This window comes from Nyctereutes procyonoides, unplaced genomic scaffold (genome assembly GCF_905146905.1).
Source record: "Nyctereutes procyonoides isolate TBG_1078 unplaced genomic scaffold, NYPRO_anot_genome, whole genome shotgun sequence".
Classification (NCBI taxonomy): Eukaryota; Metazoa; Chordata; class Mammalia; order Carnivora; family Canidae; genus Nyctereutes; species Nyctereutes procyonoides.
In genome coordinates this window covers 16,290,358-16,314,973 of record NW_026575037.1, presented here as the reverse complement: position 1 = coordinate 16,314,973, position 24,616 = coordinate 16,290,358, and the positions used below count along the sequence as shown (strand labels likewise).

The 24,616-nt window shown below is 37.4% G+C and overlaps 1 protein-coding gene and 1 pseudogene across 2 annotated transcripts in view; both read right to left on the bottom strand.

Moving 5' to 3' along the window:
- Window positions 1-3,025: 3,025 nt before the first annotated feature.
- LOC129505803 (elongation factor 1-alpha 1-like) lies at window positions 3,026-7,328 on the bottom strand (annotated as a pseudogene).
- NSL1 (NSL1 component of MIS12 kinetochore complex) overlaps window positions 6,887-24,616 on the bottom strand; it is a 35,136-nt gene continuing 17,406 nt past the window's right edge. For both annotated transcript variants that reach the window (XM_055319387.1, XM_055319388.1), the window contains exons 5-6: window positions 10,479-10,546; window positions 6,887-8,843 (exon numbers count right to left, since the gene is read on the bottom strand). In XM_055319387.1, the coding sequence (XP_055175362.1) occupies window positions 8,565-8,843; window positions 10,479-10,546 (347 nt within the window). In that variant the 3' untranslated portion in view covers window positions 6,887-8,564. The remainder of the gene's footprint in view (window positions 8,844-10,478; window positions 10,547-24,616) is intronic.

The window sequence follows — 24,616 nt, the reverse complement described above, 5'->3', positions numbered from 1 at the left end:
CCCCATCCCTGTCACCCTCACTGCTCCAGTTCCTGCCCTGGGACACTCTGGACTTTCCCCGAAACCCAGCAGTTAAGGAGGAACCCTGAACCCAGCTCCAGTGCTTTGACCACTACCCGCCCTGACTGCTGAGTGCCCTTCCTCTACTAATTAATTCGTCTTTTCCAATATAACAGTTCCAGCTTTTTTTTTAATTATTATATTCAGATTTAGGGTGTTCATTATTATGCCTATATAAACACTGGTCACTATAAAGCCGATTTGTAACTATGACTACCTTTCTTTACTTGTACAATTTTCTGCTTTTACTATAGTAATTGCCTGATTTCTTACTTGGTTTGTTTCTCCCAACATCTGAATGCCACAAAATATCTCCTTTATACAGTTTTCCAGGTGGTTAAAACTATCACTCATTTTGTCAGTTATATTTCCTCCTCCTGAAAATACTTCTTTTCAGATCCTGCGTATTCATAGTCCAACCTGGTCTGACTGGACTCCTCTCCACTTGCTGACTAGCGTCCTGTGGACTTGTGTTTGCTGCTCTCCCATCTTATAGCTGCTCTTTGCTAGATCCCACGGCTGTTGCTTTTTTGTTTACCCTTTGTAGTGGGGCACATCTACTAGGAGTGTCCCAAACAGCATGTTTTGGGGGTAAGATGTACATATTTTTTTAATTTTTTTTAAAGATTTATTTATTTATTTATGACAGACATAGAGAGAGGGGCAGAGACACAGGCAGAGGGAGAAGCAGGCTCCATGCCAGGAGCCTGACATGGGACTCGATCCCGGGACTCCAGAATCGCGCCCTGGGCCAAAGGCAGGCGCTAAACCGCTGAGCCACCCAGGGATTCCCAAATGTACTTTTTTTTTTAAATTTTTATTTATGATAGTCACACAGAGAGAGAGAGAGAGAGGCAGAGACATAGGCAGAGGGAGAAGCAGGCTCCATGCACCGGGAGCCCGACGTGGGATTCGATCCCGGGTCTCCAGGATCACGCCCTGGGCCAAAGGCAGGCGCCAAACCGCTGCGCCACCCAGGGATCCCCCCAAATGTACATTTTTAAAGGCTGCATTTGTTTAGATTTTGCGTGTCTGAGAATGACTTTAGGTTTACCTCTCACTTGGTTAATAGTTTGGCTGGATATGGATTCCTAGGCCGCAAATCATTTCTACTGAGAATTTCTAGGTTGTATTGCTCCAGAGACTTCTACATTAAAAATTACTGTTTAGGGGCTCCTGGGTGGCTCAATTGGTTAAGCATCTGCCTTCAGCTCAGGTCGTGATCCTGGAGTTCTGGGATAGAGCCCTGTGGCAGGCTCCCTGCTTCTCCCTGGCTCATGCTCTCTCTCTCTCAAATAAAAAATAATAATAATAATAATAAAATATTTTTTTACTTACTGTTTAGTAATTTGATGCCATGCTAAATGCTCTTCGTTTATGATCTTTCTGCCTTAGTGGAAGCTTTTAGAAACTTCTAACTTCTCAGTGATGTGCCCTGTTGGAAATGATTTTGTGGTTTTTTTTTTAAGATTTTATTTATTTATTGAATTTATTATTGAATTGCTGGGTCGCATGGTAACTGCATTATGTTTGATAATTGTGACTCCTTGGCTCTTTTCTGTACTTTCTGGAAAGGATATCAATCAGATATTGGACCCTCTGAATTTATTCTCTTTATTATCTTTTCTAATTGCTCTTAATCTTTTTGTTTTTACTTTTGGGAAAATTTCATATTATCTTCCAGCCTTCCTACTGAATTTCTTTCAACTTTTACACCTTTAATTTTCAAGAACTCTTTCATATTTGTTTGTTTTTCTTTTTAACGAATAGAATATCTTCTGTTATCCTTGGGATAGTAATTATTCTGAAACTGTTTTGTATTTATCTGTAGGTTTTTGAGGTCCTGTTTTCTCTTTGGTTTTTGTGTGTTCGTTTTCATTTATTCAGTTAACCAATATACACTGAGAAACTATCATATGCCAGGCATTTTTCTAGGTGCTTGGGATACATCAGAACAAAGATTTCTTCCTTTGTGGAACTCATAGTCTTTGTTCTCTGCATTTAATGGCCTCCCTCAAGGGGTGCCTGGGTGGCTCCGTCCATTCAGCATCCGACTCTTGGTTTCAGCTCAGATCATGATCTCAAGGTGATGAGATTGAGCCCCATTCTATCCTTCTGGCCCTACCCCCACTTGAACACACTTTCTTTAAAACAAAAAAAAATCATAAATAAATAAATGCCTCCCTCAAATGTCTGGTGAAATCTTGATTTATTTTTTTTAGATAAAACTTAAATGAAATAAAATAAATATGTAGTTACATAGTTTATATATACAGCCATGTGAGCAACATTCAGATCAAGATATAAAACATTTCCTTCACTCAAAAGACTTCCCAGTGCCCATCCACCCCCAATTAATTATCTCCCCCCTCTCCACGGATAGTCACCATAGATTAGTTTTGCCTATTCTGATTTCATACACAGTATGCAATCTTTCGTACCTGGCTTCTTTTATTCAACATAACATCTCTAAGATTCATCCATGTTGTGTATTATCAGTAACTAATTTTTTTAAAAAATTCTTGGGTTAGGTTTCAATGTATGTAAATGCCACGATTTATTTTTTCGTTCTATTACTGATGGATATGTGCGTTAGCTTCGGTTTTCTATTATGTCCACTTATTTTTTAGAGTGAAATACAAAAATGCTTCTGGAAGCTCTATGCAAGTGGGACTTAAACACTGAACGGCTCTGCAGTATAAGGTGATTGGACTGGCCTGCTGAAAATGTCAGTTGGGTTCTCCAAATATCACACTATTCACAGCTTTTTTCTTGAGTTGTTAAGTTTCTCTAAAGGACCATCTAAAATGTATAAGCCAAGCAGCTGGTATTCGGAACTTCAAGTTTTACCATTCCAGTAGAGAATTTCATTCTGACCATTTGTTTATTCTGAGTTTCACCTTTACTCTCTAGGGCTCTTTATTCCCCCCCCCCCCCCCCCCAGAAACAAGCTCCTCTGGCAGACGTGAGTGGAGGGGTGATGAACACAATCTCATTTTCAGGCTGTTCCATCTGATCTCAGATTTTTGCAGTGTCCTCCATTTCTCAGTTGTCCAGAGATTCTGGGGGCAAACTGGCAAAATTCTCTTACCAATTCTCCCTCTGCGAGCACTTAGATTTGATCTTCCTCCCATCTGCTAATTCATTGCTGTTTCCTCCATACACATTCCTTCTTCATATGCTATGGTCTGAGCAACAAACCTCCTGGTTTCATCATCAGATGACTGTGTTTCTCTCATTTTTACTATTCTGGGATAAATGCTACCCAAGGAAAAAAATGGATTCAACAGATTTCCCCTTCCTTTCCCCTCCTTTGTTGAAGTTGATGGCTCCTCATTGCCAATTCTAAAAAATATAAAGTTCTTAAGAGCTGACCTTACCTCTCTTCAAGTTCACCTACAACAAATCTTTTTAGATAAGACCTATATGTATAACCTTACCTGATGCTCCTCAGAAGGCCAAGCTCTCTCCCAACCATATGCCTTGCAAAATTCTCTTTACATTGCCAGGAATCTTCCTGTTTTGCCTAAAATACTCAAAACTGCCGAAATGTCACCTATTCCACAAAGACTGTCATGACTTCTTCCCAAAATTTGCCACATATACATTTATATAGCATTAACTGCCTTGCATGATCATTGTTTACATGATCATTCTCATTAGAATATGGGTTTCTTGAAGACAATGTTTATCCTAGGAGTGTTTTCTTTCATCAAACCAAATAGTAATAATGCTTATAGAATGCTTACTATGTAAATTATGTGCAAAGTACTAGCCTAAGGACTTTATCACATTTACTTCACGTAATAACCCTATGATGTAGGTATTATCATTGTTCCCATGTTAGAATAGCAACTTGAGAGGTTAATAATATTAACTAATGATAATTAATAGATGATCTGGCTCTGAGACTATTTCTTTTCTGACTTTTGAACTGAGCAGATACCTAACATGTATTTGCTGAATGGATGTATATGAAGAAGAAAAAAACATAGCCTTCAACAGAAGTCAAACAAATTCAGTCTTAGAGATAGCTGTATTTTGAAAAAAAAAAAAAAAGTTGGGATTTTACCGACTTTGTTCTTCATGCAGCCCAAGTCATAATGACCCAGAGAAGAAAGTCTAGGTTAAGATTTCTGTTGTCTACTGTTACAGACTGAATGGGTCCTCTCAAAATCCATAATTGAAGCCCTAACACCCTGTGTGTGTGGCTCTATTTGGAGATGGAGCCTCTAAGCGAGTAATTAAGAGTAAATGAGGTCATATGCGTAGGACCATGATCCAATAGGATTAATGTCCTTATAAGAGATATCAGCACCACTCCCCTACACAAAGGAAGAGACCTCATCAGAAACTGAATTTGTTAACATTTTAGCCATGGACTTTAAGCCTCCAGAAATGTGAGAACTTACATTTTTGAAGCCATCCAGTCTAATATTTTGTTATAGCAACTCAAGCAGACTAATACAGTTTCCAATGGCTAAAATTTAGAGAACAGATTTTCCTTCACTTCAGAAACCAGCTGCTTTAACAGTATTCTCTCTCTCTCAGAACTGGATTTGACCTCCTTGTGCTATACTTTTTTTGTTGAAAGCAAATTTTAAGGCTCCATCCAATCTCCAGTCCTTTTACCATAAGGAGGCCAACATTTGATTTTGGTTTTTCTTTTTTTTCTCATTAAACTTTTGTTTTAATGGGTCTTAAAATTCTGTGACAGATTTCCGGTCAAGTTGTTTCCATTAAAAAGTACTGATTTTAAAAACTAAGAACTTAAAACTGCCACACGCACACACACACACACAAACCAAATGGTCCACAAAACATTCTCCTTTCCTTCTGAAGGTTTTACGATGCATTGTTATCATTAACCGGTCTTTTACTATTAAACTTAAATGGCCAATTGACACAAACAGTCCTGAGACCGTTCTTCCACCACTGATTAAGACTGGGGTGGCAGGTATTGGGGATAATATTCATTTAGCCTTCTGAGCTTTCTGGGTAGACTTGGTGACTTTGCCAGCTCCAGCTGCCTTCTTGTCCACTGCTTTGATGATACTCACAGCAACTGTCTGTCTCATGTCACTAACAGCAAAACAGCCCAGAGGAGGATAGTCAGAGAAGCTCTCAACACACATAGGTTTGCCAGGAACCATATCAACAATGGCAGCATCCCCAGATTTCAAGAACTTGGGACCATCTTCCAGCTTTTTTCCAGAACGACAATCTATCTTCTCCTTCAGCTCAGCAAACTTGCAAGCAATGTGAGCTGTGTGACAATCCAGCACAGGTGCATATCCAGCACTGATTTGGCCTGGATGGTTCAGGATAATCCCCTGAGCTGTGAAGCCAGCTGCTTCCATTGGTGGGTCATTTTTTGCTGTCACCAGCCATGTTGCCATGACGAACATCTTTGACAGATACATTCTTGACATTGAAGCCCACATTGTCCCCAGGAAGAGCCTCACTCAAAGCTTCATGGTGCATTTCAACAGACTTTACTTCAGTTGTAACATTGACTGGAGCAAAGGTAACCACCATGCCAGGCTTAAGAACACCAGTCTCCACTCAGCCCACTGGGACAGGACCAGTACCACCAATTTTGTAGATGTCCTGGAGGGGCAGACACAAGGACTTATCAGTTGGACGAGTTGGTGGCCGGATGCAATCCAGAGCTTCAAGCAGTGTGGTTCCACTGACATTCCCATCTTTACAGGTGACTTTCCAACCCTTGAACCAAGGCATGTTAGCACTTGGCTCCAGCATGTTGTCACCATTCCAACCAGAAATTGGCACAAATGCTACTGCATCAGGGTTGTAGCCAATTTTCTTAATGTAGGTGTTGACTTCCTTAACGATTTCCTTGTATCTCTTCTGGCTGTAGGGTGGTTCAGTGGAATCCATTCTGTTAACACCAATAATTAGTTGTTTTACCCCCAGTGTGTAAGCCAGAAGGGCATGCTCATGGGTCTGCCCATTCTTGGAGATACCTGCTTCAAACTCACCAACACCACCAGCAACAATCAGGACAGCACAGTCAGCTGGAGATGTGCCTGGAATCATGTTTTTGATAAAGTCTGGGTCCTGGAGCATCAGTGATGGTCACATAATACTTGTTGGTCTCGAATTTCCACAGGGAAATATCAATGGTGATACCACATTCACATTCAGCTTTCAGTTTATCTAAGACCCAGGCATACTTGAAGGAGCCTTTTCCCAACTCAGCAGCCTCCTTCTCAAATTTTCGATAGTTCTTTTGTCGATCCCACCACATTTGTAGATCAGATGACCAGTAGTGGTAGACTTGCCCGAATCTATGTGTCCAATGACAATGATGTTGATGTGTCTTTTCCTTTCCCATTTTGGTTTAGGTTTAGTGGTGGTTTTCACGACACCTGTGTTATGGCAGCAAGCCCGTTGCAAAAAATCTGATTTTGGTTTTTCTTCAACATTGCCTGCAACTATAGACTTTCTTACTTTTCATTATCTTAGTTAGCAATTCTTGGCTTATGCAGGAATTCAATTTCTCTTCCTAAAAATTTATACTTGGGGAACCTGGCTGGCTCAGATGGAGATGCATGTGACTCTTGATCTTGGGGTTGAGTCCAAGTCCCACATTGAGTGTGGAGATTACTAATATAATATATATGTATATATATATGTATATATACACACACACACACTTACCCAATACTTTTACTGCTATCAGGCCATGCTTATCCTAGTTAATAATGCTAATATACTGCCCTCCCCAGTAGTATTTCACTTGGAACTCTGCTCTGTGGAGTAAAACTGGGCTCTCGGGGATTTCAAGTTTCATTTGTCTGGGAACTTTAAAATAAAACTTTTATTTTAATTATAAAAATTTCCAAATAGGCACAAGAGTAGAAGGATGGATACATCACACAGATCCAACATTATTAAAATCTTTGTTACATTTACTTAATCTATTCCTTTTCTCTCTTTGCTAACATATTTCAGAGCAAATCCAAGACATCAAGTCATTAAATTCTATGTATTTCAATATGTAGCTCTTAAAAAAAGAAGACATTTTCTTATACAAGGACAATGTAATTAATCGAGGAGAATAATTGTTCTATTTACAGGCTACTGAAATGAAACAATTCAGACAGAATTTTATACTCTAAAAAACATAGAATTATTAGAATTACATTAGTATTAGTATTAGAATAACAATATTCTGTAGCTTCAAAACAATTTTAAAGGGAAATTTTAATAATGTTCTGAAATGCAGGATGCTTACCTACCATTCAACTAAAGCAGACTTCAAGACTAAAAAATACACAATATCAAGACTTCAGTCTTTGTACGTTATTTTAAATAAAAGCACTGCTATTACAAATACACACATCTCAAATTGTAACGTTAAAATACAGAGTGCGATAAAGTGGCTTTGCAAATTTTCTTCACTGAAACAGACTTTCTGCCACATTTAGACAGTTATGATTGTTAAGACATAATAAACAAGAAAAGTATAATTTTCCAACATCATGATTAGCAAATTCCTCTGCAAATAAATGAAGTTATATGGTCATCCAAAGGAGAAAAGTTAGATGGCCCTGCCTCCATTGTATTAATGTGAAGAGAGACAGTAAGAACTATAAGAAACTATGGTGAAATGTTAAAACTATAGGCGATATAACTTTCTCAGCCTTCTACCAATAATATCTTTAAATAAATCTCCTTAAATGTAAAATAGTTCAGTTTTATATTTGTTCCACAATGACAGTTTGTTATTTTTTAATCCAGTATATATTAACTGCAATTATGTACAAAGAAATAATGAGAAATCCTGAAAAGAAACTATTCATCCCAAGTAAGTGTTTAAAAGTTGAAAGGCCTATGGAAAACAAGAAACACTGGCTATATGCCAATTTTTATTTCTAAGAGAAAGTCTTATATAAATAAGTCATTTTCTTTGTTTTACAAAACAAAAGCAGAAAAATCCTAAAAATAATACCACAAATCCAAATTAGCTGAACTTGGAATAGCAGAGTCAAAGTCAGTCTTCTCATGTGCATGTCAATGTGATAAATCAAATTGTGTTGGAAAAAAACCTAAAACCTTATCTGCTTCTGGCTCCCACACAGAACTGATGATTACTTTTAGCACTTTTATAGAGACAACTGTGACACTGCTCTTTTTTAAAGAAAGATGTATACTAGAAATCCAACAGAATGTGCTACTTGTGATATTCCACAAAAGCTGTAAGGCAGCCAAGGGTTGATTACATTTAAGGGCAGTAAAGCTTGCACTCTCAATGCCTGCTGATGGGCTTTGTGTCAATATTTTAAAAATATACTTTTCATCTACTAAAGACGAAGTGATAAGAAAATAGTATTATTACATTATATCCCAGCACAGCGCTACTATTTTTGTATAAAGGAATCGCTAGTTAAAGAGTTATTTATCTTTTTAAATGAAGTCCTGTCTAGGCATTAGACTGTTGACAGTGCCGAATTTCAACTCTCAAGACAAACAAGAGCTTATGTGTCAAGATTAATTCTCTTTGGCCGCAATGGATACCGTTTTCTCTGGGGGCAATCTTCAGTTCGCCTTCTTTTCAGGACCACGTCAGTGGCTTTTCTGGTTGAAGTCTCTGTTGGTGTGGTTTCTATCTGTGTTATAAAGCTCTCAGGCTTAATATCTGGTTTCTTATAACAGCCGGAAAAGACTTCTTGGTGGACTCTCTGGAGCTGGATAATAGGCTGCATCTTTAAAACTTGGGAAAATCCATCTCCTTGTTCAATTAATTTAGGTAAGGACTTAAACAAACAACAGTAATAACATTAATCTCAGGCTGGAACACAAACACACAGAGATAGAGACAACACTCTAGATTTTAATTTTTCAGGTCAAAGCTTTTCCTAAGATGTAATTATTTGGGTCATGGATATTCAGCTTTATCTTAAAATACTATTAGCTGAAGATTTTAACAAAAAATTAAAACTAAAAATATACATTCTATTCCTACAATGCCTGATAGTAAAATAAAACTTTGACCGCAGGAAGAAACAGAATTTCAGAGCCAAGGATTTAATGTCTGAAAATTCCATATTTTAGGATAGTAAGTATTTTAGAAATCTTGATCATCAAGAGCAAGAATCAGTACATTTTTCCTGTAAAGGGCCTTACATCTCTATCACAATCACTCAACTCTGCCACTATAATGCAAAGAAGCCACAGATAATAAGTAAATGAATGGCAATAACTGTGTTCCAGTGAAGTGTTATTTACAAAGACTAAGTAGCAAGCTGGGTTTTTGCTTGCCCACCACAGTTTGCCAACTCTTGATAAAGAACATGCTATGAGTACCAGAAGAAAATCATGGAATCAATACAAACCACAGAAGAATGTTATAGGGCAGCCCAGGTGGCTCAGCGGTTTAGCGCTGCCTTCAGCCCAGGGCCTGATCCTGGAGACCCGGGATTGAGTCCCACATCGGGCTCCCTGCATGGGGCCTGCTTCTCCCTCTGCCTCTGTCTCTACCTCTCTCTCTCCTCTCTGTTTCTCATGAATAAATAAATAAAATCTTAAAAAAAAAAAAGAATGTTACAGAAAATTATCAGAACTTGGAAGACTCAGAGGAATTTTAAAATAATTTCCATACACTAGAAATCCAAATGTTTTCCTATGTGCATAAAATGACTGTCAAGAATATAAACAATTTTATTATAATAATATTAGGACTCCAAGTTGGATATGCAGCATAATATAGCAGTTAAGAACATAGGCTCCAGGGGAGCCTGGGTGGCTCAGTCAGTTGGAAATCTGCCTTGGGCTCAGGTTATGATCCCGTATTGGGCTCCCTGCTCAGCAAGGAGTATGCTTCTCCCTTGCCCTCTGCCCCCCCCATTTCTCTCATGTGCGTGCTCTCTCTCTCTCTCTCTAATAAACAAATAAAATGTTTAAGAAAAAAAAAAAAGGGTCTGGGGCCAAACATCCAAGGTTTAAGTCCTGACTTATTTGGGCAATCTATAGCCTCTCTGTGCCTCTCAGTTTCTCAACTATAAAATAGGGAAATTAGCAGTATCTATCTCATAGGATTATTGCAAGCATTAAATAAGGTAATATATGTAAAGCAGTTAGATAATACATGACCCATAAATGCTCACTAAATGTTAGGTGGTATTATTATCCAGAATTTTTTGATAGACTGCTACCTCTCAGAATTCAAAAGTATAATCAATCGTCAAAGAAGCCAGATATAAAACTGGCACATACTGGTGCCTACTAAATGTTATTCTCAATGTTATTGTCACTTTAATAAATTCATTAAAGATCTACTTAAAAGACTACTGAGAATTCCTGTTACAATAGACTAAAATACATATGGATATTGAAAGCAAATACTTAGCTACATTTTGTTCATTTTATAACTTTTTAGCAGAAGCTTTTACCTTCATGGCTTCACTGATCTCCTTAGCTATTGTTTCTCCTCTGTATTTCAAAGTTTCCACACGAGAGGCTGCAAAGAAACCGCCAAATAGTATTTTAAGTTTTTATCTAATACCAAGTCATAAAAGACACAGACATTATTTTGACAAAAATCTGTTAGGACTATCCATTTTAGCTCAATCTTTCTCAGAATACTTTGTAATCTATTAAAATAAGTATCCTACTAAATTTATTTAAATAAAAAGACTGTGAAAATGTTAGAACAGTAGAGTTAAACTAACAGTTTATAAGATGATAGGCAACAAGAATTATATAAGGAGTAGTCTTAGCATCGTGTGCCACTAAAAGCATAATGTTTGTTCTATACATGATCTACCACTATGTTTAACATCTTTAAGTTAAAATAAATATAGGGGGATCCCTGGGTGGCTCAGCGGTTTAGTGCCGCCTTCAGCCCAGAGCGTGATCCTGGGGTCCCAGGATTGGGTCCCGCATCGGGCTCCCGGCATGGGAGCCTGTGTCTGTGTCTCTGCCTCTCTCTCTCTCTCTGTCTCTCATAAATAAATAAATGAATGAATGAATGAATGAATGTTAGTATTTGATTTTTGTATTATTCTGAATCTTACAGAAGTAAAACAAATTTGAATTTGGAATATATAATCACACTGCATCTAGGATACCTAGATGGGATTTCTGGGGGAAAAAATCTGGATTAGACTGTCAGTAATATTAATTTTTCTTTCCTTTCTTCCTTGATGCTTTTCTGACTCCTAATACATTTTATTTCCTTCCAATCTTTGTTATAAATGTTCACAGCTACTTCACAACAGAACTGTATATTCAATGATATAAAGAGATAAAAATCCTACTAAAACTCCAAGGAAAACTGGGTAAGAAAAGTCATTCCATTTTGGAATCATCTACAAATTAGTTTTTAGAAGAGTAGTTCTCACTAGAAATTACTTCAAGTCTAAGGAAATACATAACTATATTAGGAGAGCTACCTTACCGGCTTCAAGAAAGTGGCAAATAAGCCAAACAAAAAATTTCTTTCATTAACTGCTATTTTTCTTTTCTAACTTTCCCTAGGTCAAAAAAGTGAGAACACATTTAGAAAAAAGGGAAATGGATAGCAAAAGTAACTGCGAGAAAAAAGGTACACAAGAAAGAAAAAAGTAGGGATCCCTGGGTGGCGGAGCGGTTTGGCGCCTGCCTTTGGCCCAGGGCGCGATCCTGGAGACCCGGGATCGAATCCCACGTCGGGCTCCCGGTGCATGGAGCCTGCTTCTCCCTCTGCCTGTGTCTCTGCCTCTCTCTCTCTCTCTCTCTGTGACTATCATAAAGAAATAAAAAATAAAAAAAAAAAAAAAGAAAGAAAAAAGTAAAGGCAACAGGATATGGCCTCAGAAAAAAGGTTCTTAACCATTTTTGCTACCAGATTTCTTTGGCAATTTGATGAAGCCTACAGACACCTTCTAAGAATAGTTCTACATGTACTAGTTTTTAGATTGAGGTATAATTTACATACAGTGAAATGCAGACCTCAAGTTTAACATTCAGTCACCCGTGATAATATACACACTATGCATGGGACACTTCCATCACTCTAGAAAGTTCTCTGATATCCTTTTCCCAATCAACTTTCTCTAGAAGAAGCAACCACTCATCTGATTTCTATCGTTAGGACACTGCTTTTGCTTACTCTAGAATTTCAGAATATTTTAAAATAAAATTTAAAAATACAATGATTACAAAGTTATAGATGGGTAAACACATGTGCTTTATTAATGGTTTAAATAACGAGATCAAGTGGCAGGTTTAATAATTACAATATGAAAATAACGAGCATAAATAATATTGTGAAGTACATGCAAAAACTAATATTGAAAATATCTATGGCAGGACGCTTGGGTGGCTCAGTGGTTTGGCGACTGCCTTTGGCCCAGGGTGTGCCTGGAGTCCCAGGATCGAGTCCCGCATCAAGCTCCCTGCATGGAGCCTGCTTCTCCCTCTGCTTATGTCTCTGCCTCTCTGTGTGTCCCTCATGAATAAATAAATAAAATCTTAAAAAAAGAAAATATCTATGGCTTTTAATAGCAAGAGTTACAAATACTACTAATGCTACCACTATGACCTACATTCAATATTGAAGGAAATGTTTCAGTGTGAGGTTAGTAAAAATAATATAAGTTTTTCTATCCAAATTCATAATCCTTTATTCTAAGGACCCTTGCCTTAGAATAATATGCTAATTTCAATTATTTTTAAGATTTAGGGAGATCTCCCCAAAGTACTTAGGCAATTATTTTTTTTTTTTTGATTTATGATAGTCACAGAGAGAGAGAGAGAGAGAGAGAGAGGCAGAGACATAGGCAGAGGAAGAAGCAGGCTCCATGCACCAGGAGCCTGATGTGGGATTCGATCCCAGGTCTCCAGGATCGCGCCCTGGGCCAAAGGCAGGCGCCAAACCGCTGCGCCACCCAGGGATCCCTACTTAGGCAATTATTAAATTTCCTTCTGAATATTGGCAAATACGTAAGTGATCCATCTCTTGGTATTCTTGTGGCAATCTGGCTCCTGGCCAGGCCCACACTTATGCTCTCTCCCTCAAATTTACACACATGTGTGGGAGTTGCCCATTCTTCCAACATTTATTATGTATTTTCTGTCGATTAGGCCCAGCACTAGGGGCTCAGTAAGAAAAAATGGTCTCGGCCCCCAAAGAACTTTCAGCTTAGAAGAGAGAGACACATAGAAAAAACAGAAACAAACCAGTACTTGTTGAAAAATCAGCTCAAACTTTTTCTGTGCAGCCTCATGTTTCCATGATCCCTGCCATGAATTCTACCCTCTGCCTGAACTGAGCATTCCTCTGCTACAGACTGCCACTGAGTCCTGAACAATTCTGGAAGAACACCTGGAAGATTCATTGCAATGAATCAACCCTCAACCCTATCAGACCCAACTTCCCCCTTTAGAACATATTTTGTAAAGTTCCCCTTATTATTCTAAAAAAAAAAAAACCTCATAGATATTTCTGTACATATAAATAAAAATACAAAGGAAAAAACATAATAAAATACTATTTAATGTTTAATATGCTCATATCCAACTATATCAGAAGACACAATGAAGTACTCAAATAACTGCACCTATATCCTGAGTATATATGAATTTAAGAAAATTTATATTAGAAGTCATTCCACATAGAAAACAAAAGATCAGATAAACAGAAATAGAAAAATTAGTATTTTATGAGAACAGGCTATATTATTTGAATATGATAAGAAGGAAATAATGAAGTATAGATAATCTACTGAGTGAGTCAAAGTATAGGCTGTTGAAATGGTGAAAATTAGAAAGTGCAGTATTTTTACAAATAAGATGGTCTTACTAAAAATGTCACATCAAAATAATTCCCTACATTATAATATGGGAAGGTGTATGACTAAATTCTACTCTGAAATTCCACCATAATGCAGACTACATTTAATACATAGATTCACTTAAAAAGAGTTCAGCAATAATACTATCAAAAGGCAATAAGGAACACAGGATAGACTAGACCAAACAAAACAAGAATATGACAAACTACAGAGAAGATATGTGGTTGATCTCTATGGATAGATTTTTAATAAGAATAAACACAAGTGACCCAAAAATATAATCAGAATTTTAAAGCTTTTTTAATATTAAAATCTTAATATTCACTTAATTTATCATTATATAAAAATAAAATTTTTTAGTATTTACTGTGGCAATAATAGGAAGTATTTTATTTTTTATTTTTTTTAAAGATTTTATTTATTTATTTATGACAGAGAGAGAGAGAGAGAGAGAGAGAGAGAGGCAGGCAGTGACACAGAGGGAAAAGCAGGCTCCATGCAGGGAGCCCAACGTGGGACCTGATCCTGGGTCTCCAGGATCACACCCTGGGCTGAAGGCGGTGCTAAACCGCTAAGCCACCAGGGCTGCCCAAAAGGAAGTATTTTAAAAACACTTCTTGGTGCCTGGATGGCTCAGTTGGTTTTTAGCTCAGGTCATGATCCTGTTTTGAGATTGAGGCTCACATTGGGCTCCACACTGGGCATGAAGCCTGCTTAAAATTCTCTTTCCCTCTCCCTTTGCTCCCTATCCCTGCTTGCATCCCCATGTGCACGCTCTCTGAAAAAAAGGAAAAAAAAATCATTTCTATTAATTTAAAAAAAATGAAATTCCTACATTTTGTTTCCATTAACTTAGTAATATTTGGTTCTAGTCCTTTTTAAAAGGACTCTCAAATCTTCTGTAACATATTTCCTACTAGCTTTGTTGCTTTAATAATAACCACATACTGTACCAAAATCCTTTTCAGTTAAAAATGCTGTTGGAAAAAAAAAAATGATGTTGGAAATGCTAAGTAATTCACGGTCCTTTGAAAATAAGGAGTATGAAAGTTGTAACTGAACCGAAGACATTTCATAAACTGATAAAATGTAGCTCTGGTTACAAAGATTTGTTTCTTTTTAGTTTTATTTACCTTTCCTGAACATGTTGACTAACAGAGAAAGAATATTTGAAGAGATGGGGCAGGGCGGGGCGCCTATGAGAATCTGCTTTCTGCTCAGGTTCTGATCCCAGGGTCTTGGGATCAAGTCCCATATCAAGCTCCATGCAGGGAGCCTGCTTCTCCCTCTGCCTATGTCTCTGCCTCTCTCTCTGTGTGTCTCCTGAATAAATAAAATCTTAAAAAAAAAAAGGACAAGAATATTTGAAGAGATATGATAATGTATGTGAGAACAGTAGTTACCTCTGATGGCTGGGGAGTACTAACCAGAAAGAAAGGTAAGGAAACTGCTTTGGGTAGTTTGGGAAATATTACACAGTACAGACTGTCCATGAGGTCAGGAAGCAGGATAAGTATGTGTTAGTTACATTTTCAGATAATATGCCTAATACCTTTTTCTTTAAACTCAATGACCTTTTCAGGTAAAATACTTCTAAATTTAAGACAATGGGTCCAATTGTTAACACATAATAAATACACTACTTTCCTTGTTTCTAGACTTCTTGGATACTTCCAATTGTACTTATTGTATACACGAAAACATAATAGGCAAATTATTTGAAAATATACTGTTTACAAATAAGTTTGTCCGATGTTTCCCAACCATGCAGACAGGCAGCATATCTAGATCAAGGTGCAGTTACATGTGTTAATATGTACATGTGTGTATGAATTCATCAAGCTATGCACTGTGTACCTCAATATGTACACACAGCCACACAATAATGAACAGAATCTTTATTAACGTTTACTCTAGAAAATTATCTTACTTTAATTTATAGGATATGGGAATTTATATTCTTCATTGTTACTGCATAACTTACAAAATAATTTGTCCTCCACAGGATTCTTAATTTTTGTATAAACATTTACTACTCTAAAAACAAAACAAAACAAAACAAAAACCTGTCTATAAACCCACACTGATAGACAACAATAGTGGTTATCTGGTGCACAAGCAATGACAATGTAAAAGTGCCAAGAGCAGTTTACGTGTAAAATGGAGTTAGGTCCTAGGTTTGGATAATCATGAAAAGATTTTCACACATTAATTTCTGGTGGAATACTCTAAAGTTGTGCTGGATATTAGACCTTTAGTGTTCCTGGCTCCTAACTACAAAATGTCAGCTATAGCCTCTCCATTACTGGGTAATCAAAAGCTCCCCCCACTTTTTCAAAGGGGCCGCTAGGGGGCAGTACTGCCTCCAATGAGACCCACGATGTTCTCTTTTATAACTTCCTCGGGAACAAGAAAGAACCTTATTCTCTTAATGGTGGACACCCTAGTTTTGAACACAGTGCTTGACATGTTGAGCAGGTGCTCAACACGTATGATGGAACAATACTTTGACAAGAGTGTGCTGTGGAGGCACAAAGGAGGGTGAGGTCAATCCAACAGGGGAATTAAAAGAAGAGTAGAAGCTTCACAGGTGTTATAAGAGAGTTTTCATAAAAGAGGATCTGGTGTTGGATGGCTGGGGTGAGTGGGAATAGGAGGTGGGTGGTAGAGGATGTGCTATACCAAAACAAGGGAATAAATCAAGAAAGAAGAAAACAAAGGAACCAGGAAACATGATTCAAAACAGAAGTACAGGAAATTCCTAGGATGATGAGGACAGGAACAGATGGGACAAAAAGCCTTGCAGCAGGCCTAGAAAGCAACCAGTCTAGATTAGAAGAGGAAGACAAAAGGCTCCTAGAAGAATATTGACAAGAAAAAGGAAAAGGTTTTAAGATGGATTTGATGGATAACCTTAAGTGTTTACCACACTGAGAGGAATTTTACAGTTCTATTGAAGAGTTTGGGAAAGGTTTAGTAATAGAAACAACAGCAAACAAAATACACAGAAAAGTAAAGCAATTATCATTCCAAAGAAGGATGGGAAGCTGTTCAAGAAAAATAGACTCATAGTAACGATTACCTGACTCATACTGAAGAATATTTATACAGTATAACAATATAAAGACTAAATACAATTGATTTGACAAAAATGAGAGATTAAAAGTGAAGCTGATGAATGCAGTTTATTCTTTGAGAAACTTGGCTATGAAAACAGGAGTATAGAGAAGAGAAATAAAATGGCATGGTAGCTGTCTCTACTTAATCCCCCGACAGCCCACTCCTATAGTAGTACAGGCTGGTATCCCCTGCCAATCAATCTTGTATAATAACCATTAGCAACCCTGTGAGGTAAGCAGGTTTCATCAGCCTCCTTTGGTAGGTAAGAAAACAGAAGCTGTGAGAACTGAGAAATGATTAGAATAGAATTAGAACCCACATTTCCTAGAATTCAAAGCATATGCTCTTTTACACTCTAGATGTAACTTTCCAAAGTACCCCTTTGTCCAGAATTATACTATATTTATATACTATACTCATAACAAATGGTCAAAGTTAGCTCCAACATAATAAAAACATATTATGTCTGATAAAAAACTGAAAATAGAACAATTCTAGAGTTAACTCTGTTTTAACTATTAACATTACAGTACCCCTTTTTTTAAAGTTAATTAAATTCCTTTCATTGAAAACTAAGGAACAGGATAGCCTGGGTGGCTCAGCAGTTTAGCACCACCTTCGGCCCAGGTGTGATCCTGGAGTCCCAGGATCAAGTCCCACGTCAGGTTCCCTACATGGAGCCTGCCTCTCCCTCTGACTGTGTCTCTGCCTCTCACTTTCTGTGTGTATCTCTCATGAATAAATAAATAAAATCTTAAAAAAAAGAAAAAGAAAAGAAAACTAAGGAACATTAATAATTTTAGAAATAAAACCAAGCACACAAAGATTTTTAAAAGCACTAAAGGGGGGGGCAAACACACAATTAAAAATGATCACTAAATATGTGACTATGTTGCCTATAAATGCATCAAAGAAAGCATTTTCCAATGTTAATATCTGCTTAGAAAATTTCATATAAACTTTCATTCCCTCACTCAAGATTATTTTAAGTGGATTTTTCACTTAAATTAAGAGCATATAGGTACTCCTAATTTGACTGAAGAATGTATCATATGCAGATGGCTGGTGCCTCCCATGTAGGAAACTACAGATGGGATTCCTCCAGAAGGGTTCCCAATGGCTTTCTCTCCATAGCCTTCATAGGAACATCTTTGTGACTCCACTATCCTCACACTATTCCCTACAATTCCTATTTAAGCATCTATAGAGGAACTCATGTGCATCTGAAATGTGATTTTCCTAATGTTTTTCAACATAAATGTGCAGTATTTCAGCCCCATTATAGGGAAAAAAAAAGGTCTTTAAAGGGTAACCTAAAACGTACCCATTTATAATACCACTTGCAAATTTTTTCAGAGTGAAAATGCATTTCAAATTCCAAAGCTAAGACTGAATAAGAATTTTTGAAACATAACCATTTGTACGTGAGTAACTACCTGAAAATATTCTGACAGTGCCTTAAGCAAGTTGGCATGATTAGGAAAGAAGAGGAACTGTTTCTAAGTCGTCTTCTTGTAGGGTCAGCAAAAGAACTGGAAGTGTATCAAGTCTAATGTAGAGAAACTTAAAATAGCTCCTTGTCATCACTACATGTTTAGTGAAGGACAGGGGAAAAAAGGGGATCTCTTCAATTAACTTCAAAGAACTTTTTAAAAAAGAATATAGAAGCAATTATTAGTTTTACTATTAAGATCACAAAAGGTTATAACTGACAAATGAAAACTCATCTTACTAGGAGACAACTAATCACCAGAAGATTGCTGCAAGGATATTAAAAAAAAACAACAACAACTTTGCTCTTAAAAATGTGGAAGTAGGCACCCCTGAGGACATTGCCTTCCCTAGTCGCTTGCTTTCTAAAACATAGGGAAATGAAAAAGTGGAAATGAAAGATTGGGTAATCAACCTAGTTTTGCTTTCAGGTCATTGTACTGACTAAACTCGGAAACGTGAACTTCTAAAAGCCTGCACGAATGTAGACATTCAGCAAAAAAGCATTAACTGAGGGCTTCCTTTCTATTCCCAGTGTAACTTATGTGCATGAACGAGCAAACAAGCATGCATTACATAGGATGTCCGGCTTATCCTGGTCGCTAAGTGATAACTAAAGGGATGAAAAAGAACCGTGAATTGAAAAGTAGCACCCCTGGTGAAAATGAAACAACAAACTAAGCAGTAATTTATAACTAGAAAGTAAGTAACCCTTTTGCTACAACTTAAACAGAGCTATTGAACACACCTGTTAGGTCGCCGATATATAATCCTCTATAACCAGGCCCACTTATGCCTCACCAGCATCCTCTGTATGGAAGAGTTGTATTTCTCTTAAGGTGCCATATATTTTCAAATTCCTAGCCTGTGTTTGCTGGCCTTGGCCAAGTCTCTTTCTTTTTTTTTTTTTTTTTAATTTTTATTTATTTATGATAGTCACAGAGAGAGAGAGGCAGAGACATAGGCAGAGGGAGAAGTAGGCTCCATGCACCGGGAGCCCGACGTGGGATTCGAACCCGGGTCTCCAGGATTGCGCCCTGGGCCAAAGGCAGGCGCCAAACCGCTGCGCCACCCAGGGATCCCTTGGCCAAGTCTCTTAACATTATCCTGTAATGTTTTTTCCCTCTATTCCCTCCACTATAGCCTCAGTGGCCTTTTATTACATAAATACTCAAGCTCACTCTTGACTTAGGAAACTTATTCTAGCCTCTTCCCTAACTGAAAAGCTCTTCCTCTTGATTGTTCCCCAGAAAGTGTTTTTCATCACCTAAATACATCGTCCTACCACTAATTATTTACTTTTATATTTGTTTATAATTTTCTTCTCCCACTAGAACATAAGCTCCATAGAGCAGAGACTTTGTGTTGCTCAGCATCATATCCTCTATGGTGAGAACAGTTCTGGCATACAGTAGACATCTGATAAATACGTTGAGTGCGTGGATGAACTGTCACTCAATATTTATTGAGTATGGTGCTTTATGCTGGTCACATATAATGCAAATGCAAAATAAAAAAGCTCATGGAGCTTTCAGTTCTGTGACATCATAAACAAGGAAATACACAAATATATTGTAAGAAGTGCTTTAAAGAAATAAACTATTATTATTATAGAGTACTGGGGAGAAGCTATTGTCATTAAGGCGGTTAAGGAAGATCTCTCTGAGGATGTAGCTTTAAATGAGAAAAAAAAATTGAGAAGATGACAACTTTAGAAGTACCAGGGAAAAGCACTTTCAAAGAACTGAAAGGTGGACCATAGGGCTATGGCAAAAAGGAAAGTGCCTAAAATGAATTTGACGAGGTAGGTAGGGGCCAGATCATGTAAGGGAATGTTAAGAAGTTCAAAATGTATTACAAGTATTTTTTAATTGGAAGATTTTAGGATTTTTAAGCAGAGGAATGAAAGCTGATTTGTGTTTTTAAGACTATTGCAGATTTCTGGTCAAGTTGGTCTTGGAAATTCACAAAATTGCCCCACCTTTGTCCAAAAAACATTATTGGATAAATATAGAAAATTAGAAAGATGTCTCAAAGCATATACAAAATAAACATTTCTATGGATCATAAAACAGTAGAAAAGAAAAAGCTCAGGGGGAGTTTATAACACAGTGTGTGGGGGGGTGAAGATGATAAAATAAATATAAATTATATTCAGTTAAGTGGTGAAAAAACAAAAGCAGATTAAGGGGACAGAGTATGACCAAGGGGGTCAGGAGGGAATGTGATACCAGTTGTCAGGAAAGGCCTCTCTGATAAGGTAACACTCTGAACAGAATGCTGAGTAAAGTGAGTCAGGCAGATGGTTTCAGATAGGAACCAGGGAACAGCAAGTATGAAAGCCACAGGGCCAGAGTGTGTTTGGCTTATCCTTGGGGAAACATAAGAATGCTAGTGTGGTTGCAACACAATATTAAAGCAAGATGAGAATGATGAGACCAAGGTCAGTAATGAAATCAATGAAGCAGCCAGGGACCAGGTCAGAGAGTATCGTGTAAACCAAGGGAAGTAGGAAACATTTCAAGAGTTCCTTAAAAAGCTAAACTAGAGTTGGGGCGCCTAGGTGGCTCAGTCGGTTAGGTGACCCACTCTTGATTTCTGCTGAGGTCATGATCACAGGGTCATGAGACTGAGCCCCATTTCGAGCCTCAAGTCAGGCTCTGTGCTCAGTGTGGAATCTGCTTGACATTCTCTCTCTCTCCCCCTCTCCCTCTGTTCCTACCACTGCTTTCATGTACATTCTCTCTCTCTAAATAAAACCTAAAAAAAAAAAAAAAAAAGCCTAGAGTTACCATATAATCCAGCAATCCCATTCCTAGTTACATATACTCAAGAGAATTGAAAACATATGTCCACATAAAACTTGTACATAAATGTTTAGAGTAGCATTATTCATAATAGTCAAAAGTGGAAACAACCAAAAAATGTCTCTACCCTCGGGGTGCCTGACTGGCTCTGTCAGTAAAACATACAACTCTTGATCTCTGGGTCATGAGTTCAAGCCCCACTCTGGACAAAGAGCTTACTTTAAAAAAAAAAGTCTCTACACTGATGAATGGATAAATACAAAGTATATACATAAAAGGGAATATTTATTCGGCAATGAAAAGCAATGAAGTAGTGATACATGCTACAACACGGATGGACCTCAAAAACACTATGCTAATTGAAAGAAGCTATTCTGGGGCAGCCCCGGTGGCGCAGCGGTTTAGCGCCGCCTGCAGCCCAGGGCGTGATCCTGGAAACCCTGGATCGATTCCCACGTCAGGCTCCCTGCATGGAGCCTGCTTCTCCCTCTGCCTGTGTCTCTGCCTCTCATTCTCTCTCTGTGTCTCTATGAATAAATAAATAAAATCTTTAAGAAAAAAAAAAAGAAGCTATTCTGAAAGAACTATATCATATTGCATGATTCCATTTGTATGAAATGTCCAGAACAGTGAAATATATAGAGACAGTAAGCAGATTAGTGGTTGGCTAGGGTCAGGGGAGAGAGATGAGAGACTGGGGGAGAATGGCTAAGGGGTATGAGATATCCTTTTGAAGTGATGAAAATGTTTAAAAATTTATTTCAAGTTGCACACTTTAAATTTATAAATTAAGGAGGTTCCTGGTTGGCTCAGTCACTAGAACATGCAACTCTTGATCTAAGGATTTTTTTTTTTTTTTGATCTCAGGGTTTAAGTTTGAGCCCCATATTGGGTGTAGAGTTTACCTAAAAATATTTTTTAAAAATTAAATAAATACATAAATAAATATGTAAATTGGTATGGTGTATGAATTGTATCTCAATAAAGCCATCTAAAAAAGGAATGTCAAAGATAATGATGTAGTATATTTCCTATGGTAAATAAAAATAAATAAAACAGTTTAAGAGCAAGATGAAACAAAAACTAAGAGAGTCTACCACCCACAGATTTTTTACGCAAAGTACCTAAAGAAGCATATCAGCAAGAATATTGAACCTATGGGTACCTGGGTGGCTCAGTGGTTGAGCGTCTGCCTTTGGCTCCGGTCATGATTCAGGGGTCCTGGGATGGAGTCCCACATCGGGATCCCCACAGGGAGCCTGCTTCTCCCTCTGCCTGTGTCTCTGCCTCTCTCTCTCTCTCTTTCTGTGTCTCTCATGAATAAACAAAATCTTTAAAAAAAAAAAAAAAAACAACTCTCAAACTGTGTTCAACTCAAGAAGCTATAAATTACAGAGAAAATTCAAGAAAGCAGGAAGACCATAACTAAAGATAAGAATTCAGTGAACCAGAAAACTTAAAAAAAGAGAAACTCAGAAAAACTAAAAGCTGACTTTCTGAAAGACTATAAAAACAAAGAAACCTAAAGTAAGATATTACCAAAAAAGAGAAAGCATAAACAATATCAAGAAAATAATCATATGTGAAGTAAAGATTTTTCAAACATAAGCAACTACTATAAACATTTTCATATCAACATACTGAGCACATGGATGAAACAGATTATTTTCCAAACAAATATTACCAAAATTGATTTAAGAAAGAAAAAAACTAGGGACGCCTGGGTTGCTCAGCAGTTGAGCGTCTGCCTTCAGCTCAGGGCCTGATACTGGAGTCCCACATCAGGCTCCTCGCAGGGAGGCTGCTTCTCCCTCTATCTGTGTCTCTGCCTCTCTGTGTCTCTCACGAATAAATAAATAAAATCTTGGGGATCCCTGGATGGCTCAGCGGTTTGGCGCCTGCCTTTGGCCCGGGGTGTGATCCTGGAGCCCTGGGATCAAGTCCCACATCGGGCTCCCTGCATGGAGCCTGCTTCACTCTCTGCCTTTGTCTCTGCCTCTCTATCTCTCATGAATAAATAAATAAAATCCTTTAAAAATAAATAAAATCTTAAAAAAAAAAAACAAACAAAATGGAAATAAATAAGCATTAAGTGTACTAGGATTAGGGCAGCCCAGGTGGCTCAGCAGTGTAGCAGGACCTTCGGTCTAGGGCATGATCCTGGAGACCTGGGATCGAGTCCCACGTCAGGCTCTCTGCATGGAGCCTGCTTCTCCCTCTGCCTGTGTCTCTGCCTCTCTCTCTGTGTGTCTCATGAATGAACAAATAAAATCTTAAAAATAAAAAGTGTACTAGGATTAGAATAGCTAGCTAAAGGCTAAGTCAGATAACACCTTAACCACCCTCTAGGCTCAGACAGTTTTATAGATGAGTCTTATCAACTCTTCAAAGAACAAATACCTCTATCTTCACACTGTTGTATGAGGGCAGTAAAATCTTGATGCTAAAATTAGAAAAGGTCGGCATGTTTTAAAACACCACATGTACATTTCTGTGTGTGTGACTACAGATGCAAATAAACTAAAGGTAAATATACTAAACAAAGTATAAGAATAAAGTATAGGTAAACTTAATTCCACAGTGCATGAAAAAAAGTGGGGTTTTCTCTATGAATGCAAAGGTAACAGAAAAATCTGTCAATGTTTATTCACCATATTAATGGAGTTAGAGACAACAAAGCTTATGAACTAAGAGCACCAAGGAATTTTAAAAATGATAGAAAAGGCTCCATATCTGAATTTTGGTGATGGTTACATAGTTGTATACATTTGTCAAAACTCAAATTGTATGCATAAAATGGATGTATTTTATGTAAATTATTCCCCAACAAAGTTGGTTAACAAATACATGATCTCAGTTTGTGCAAAAGAAGTATTCGATAAAATTAAACACTTATTCATAATTTAAAAAAATGACCCCCAAGACTATTACTAGTCATCATTATACTAAAGATTCTAATCAATGTAGTAAGACAAAAAAAGATATGTAAAATTAGGAAAAGGATAAAAACCCATCAATCTTGCAAATGATACGATTATCTACAATTTAAAAAATCTAACTGAAACTATATAAACTATTAGAACTAAAAAATAGCTCAGCAAATAAAAATCAATGGTGTTCTTAAACATTGACAATATTCAATTATAATGTGTAATCCCAAAATGCTACCATTTACAGTAGCTACAAAAAGGTATCTAGGAACAAATAAAAGATGTGTAAAACCTATATAAAACTTATAAAACACTTTTTTTCTTAGAACTATCTTTAGGGGATCCCTGGGTGGCTCAGCGGTTTAGCGCCTGCCTTTGGCTCAGGGCGCGATCTTGGAGCCCTGGG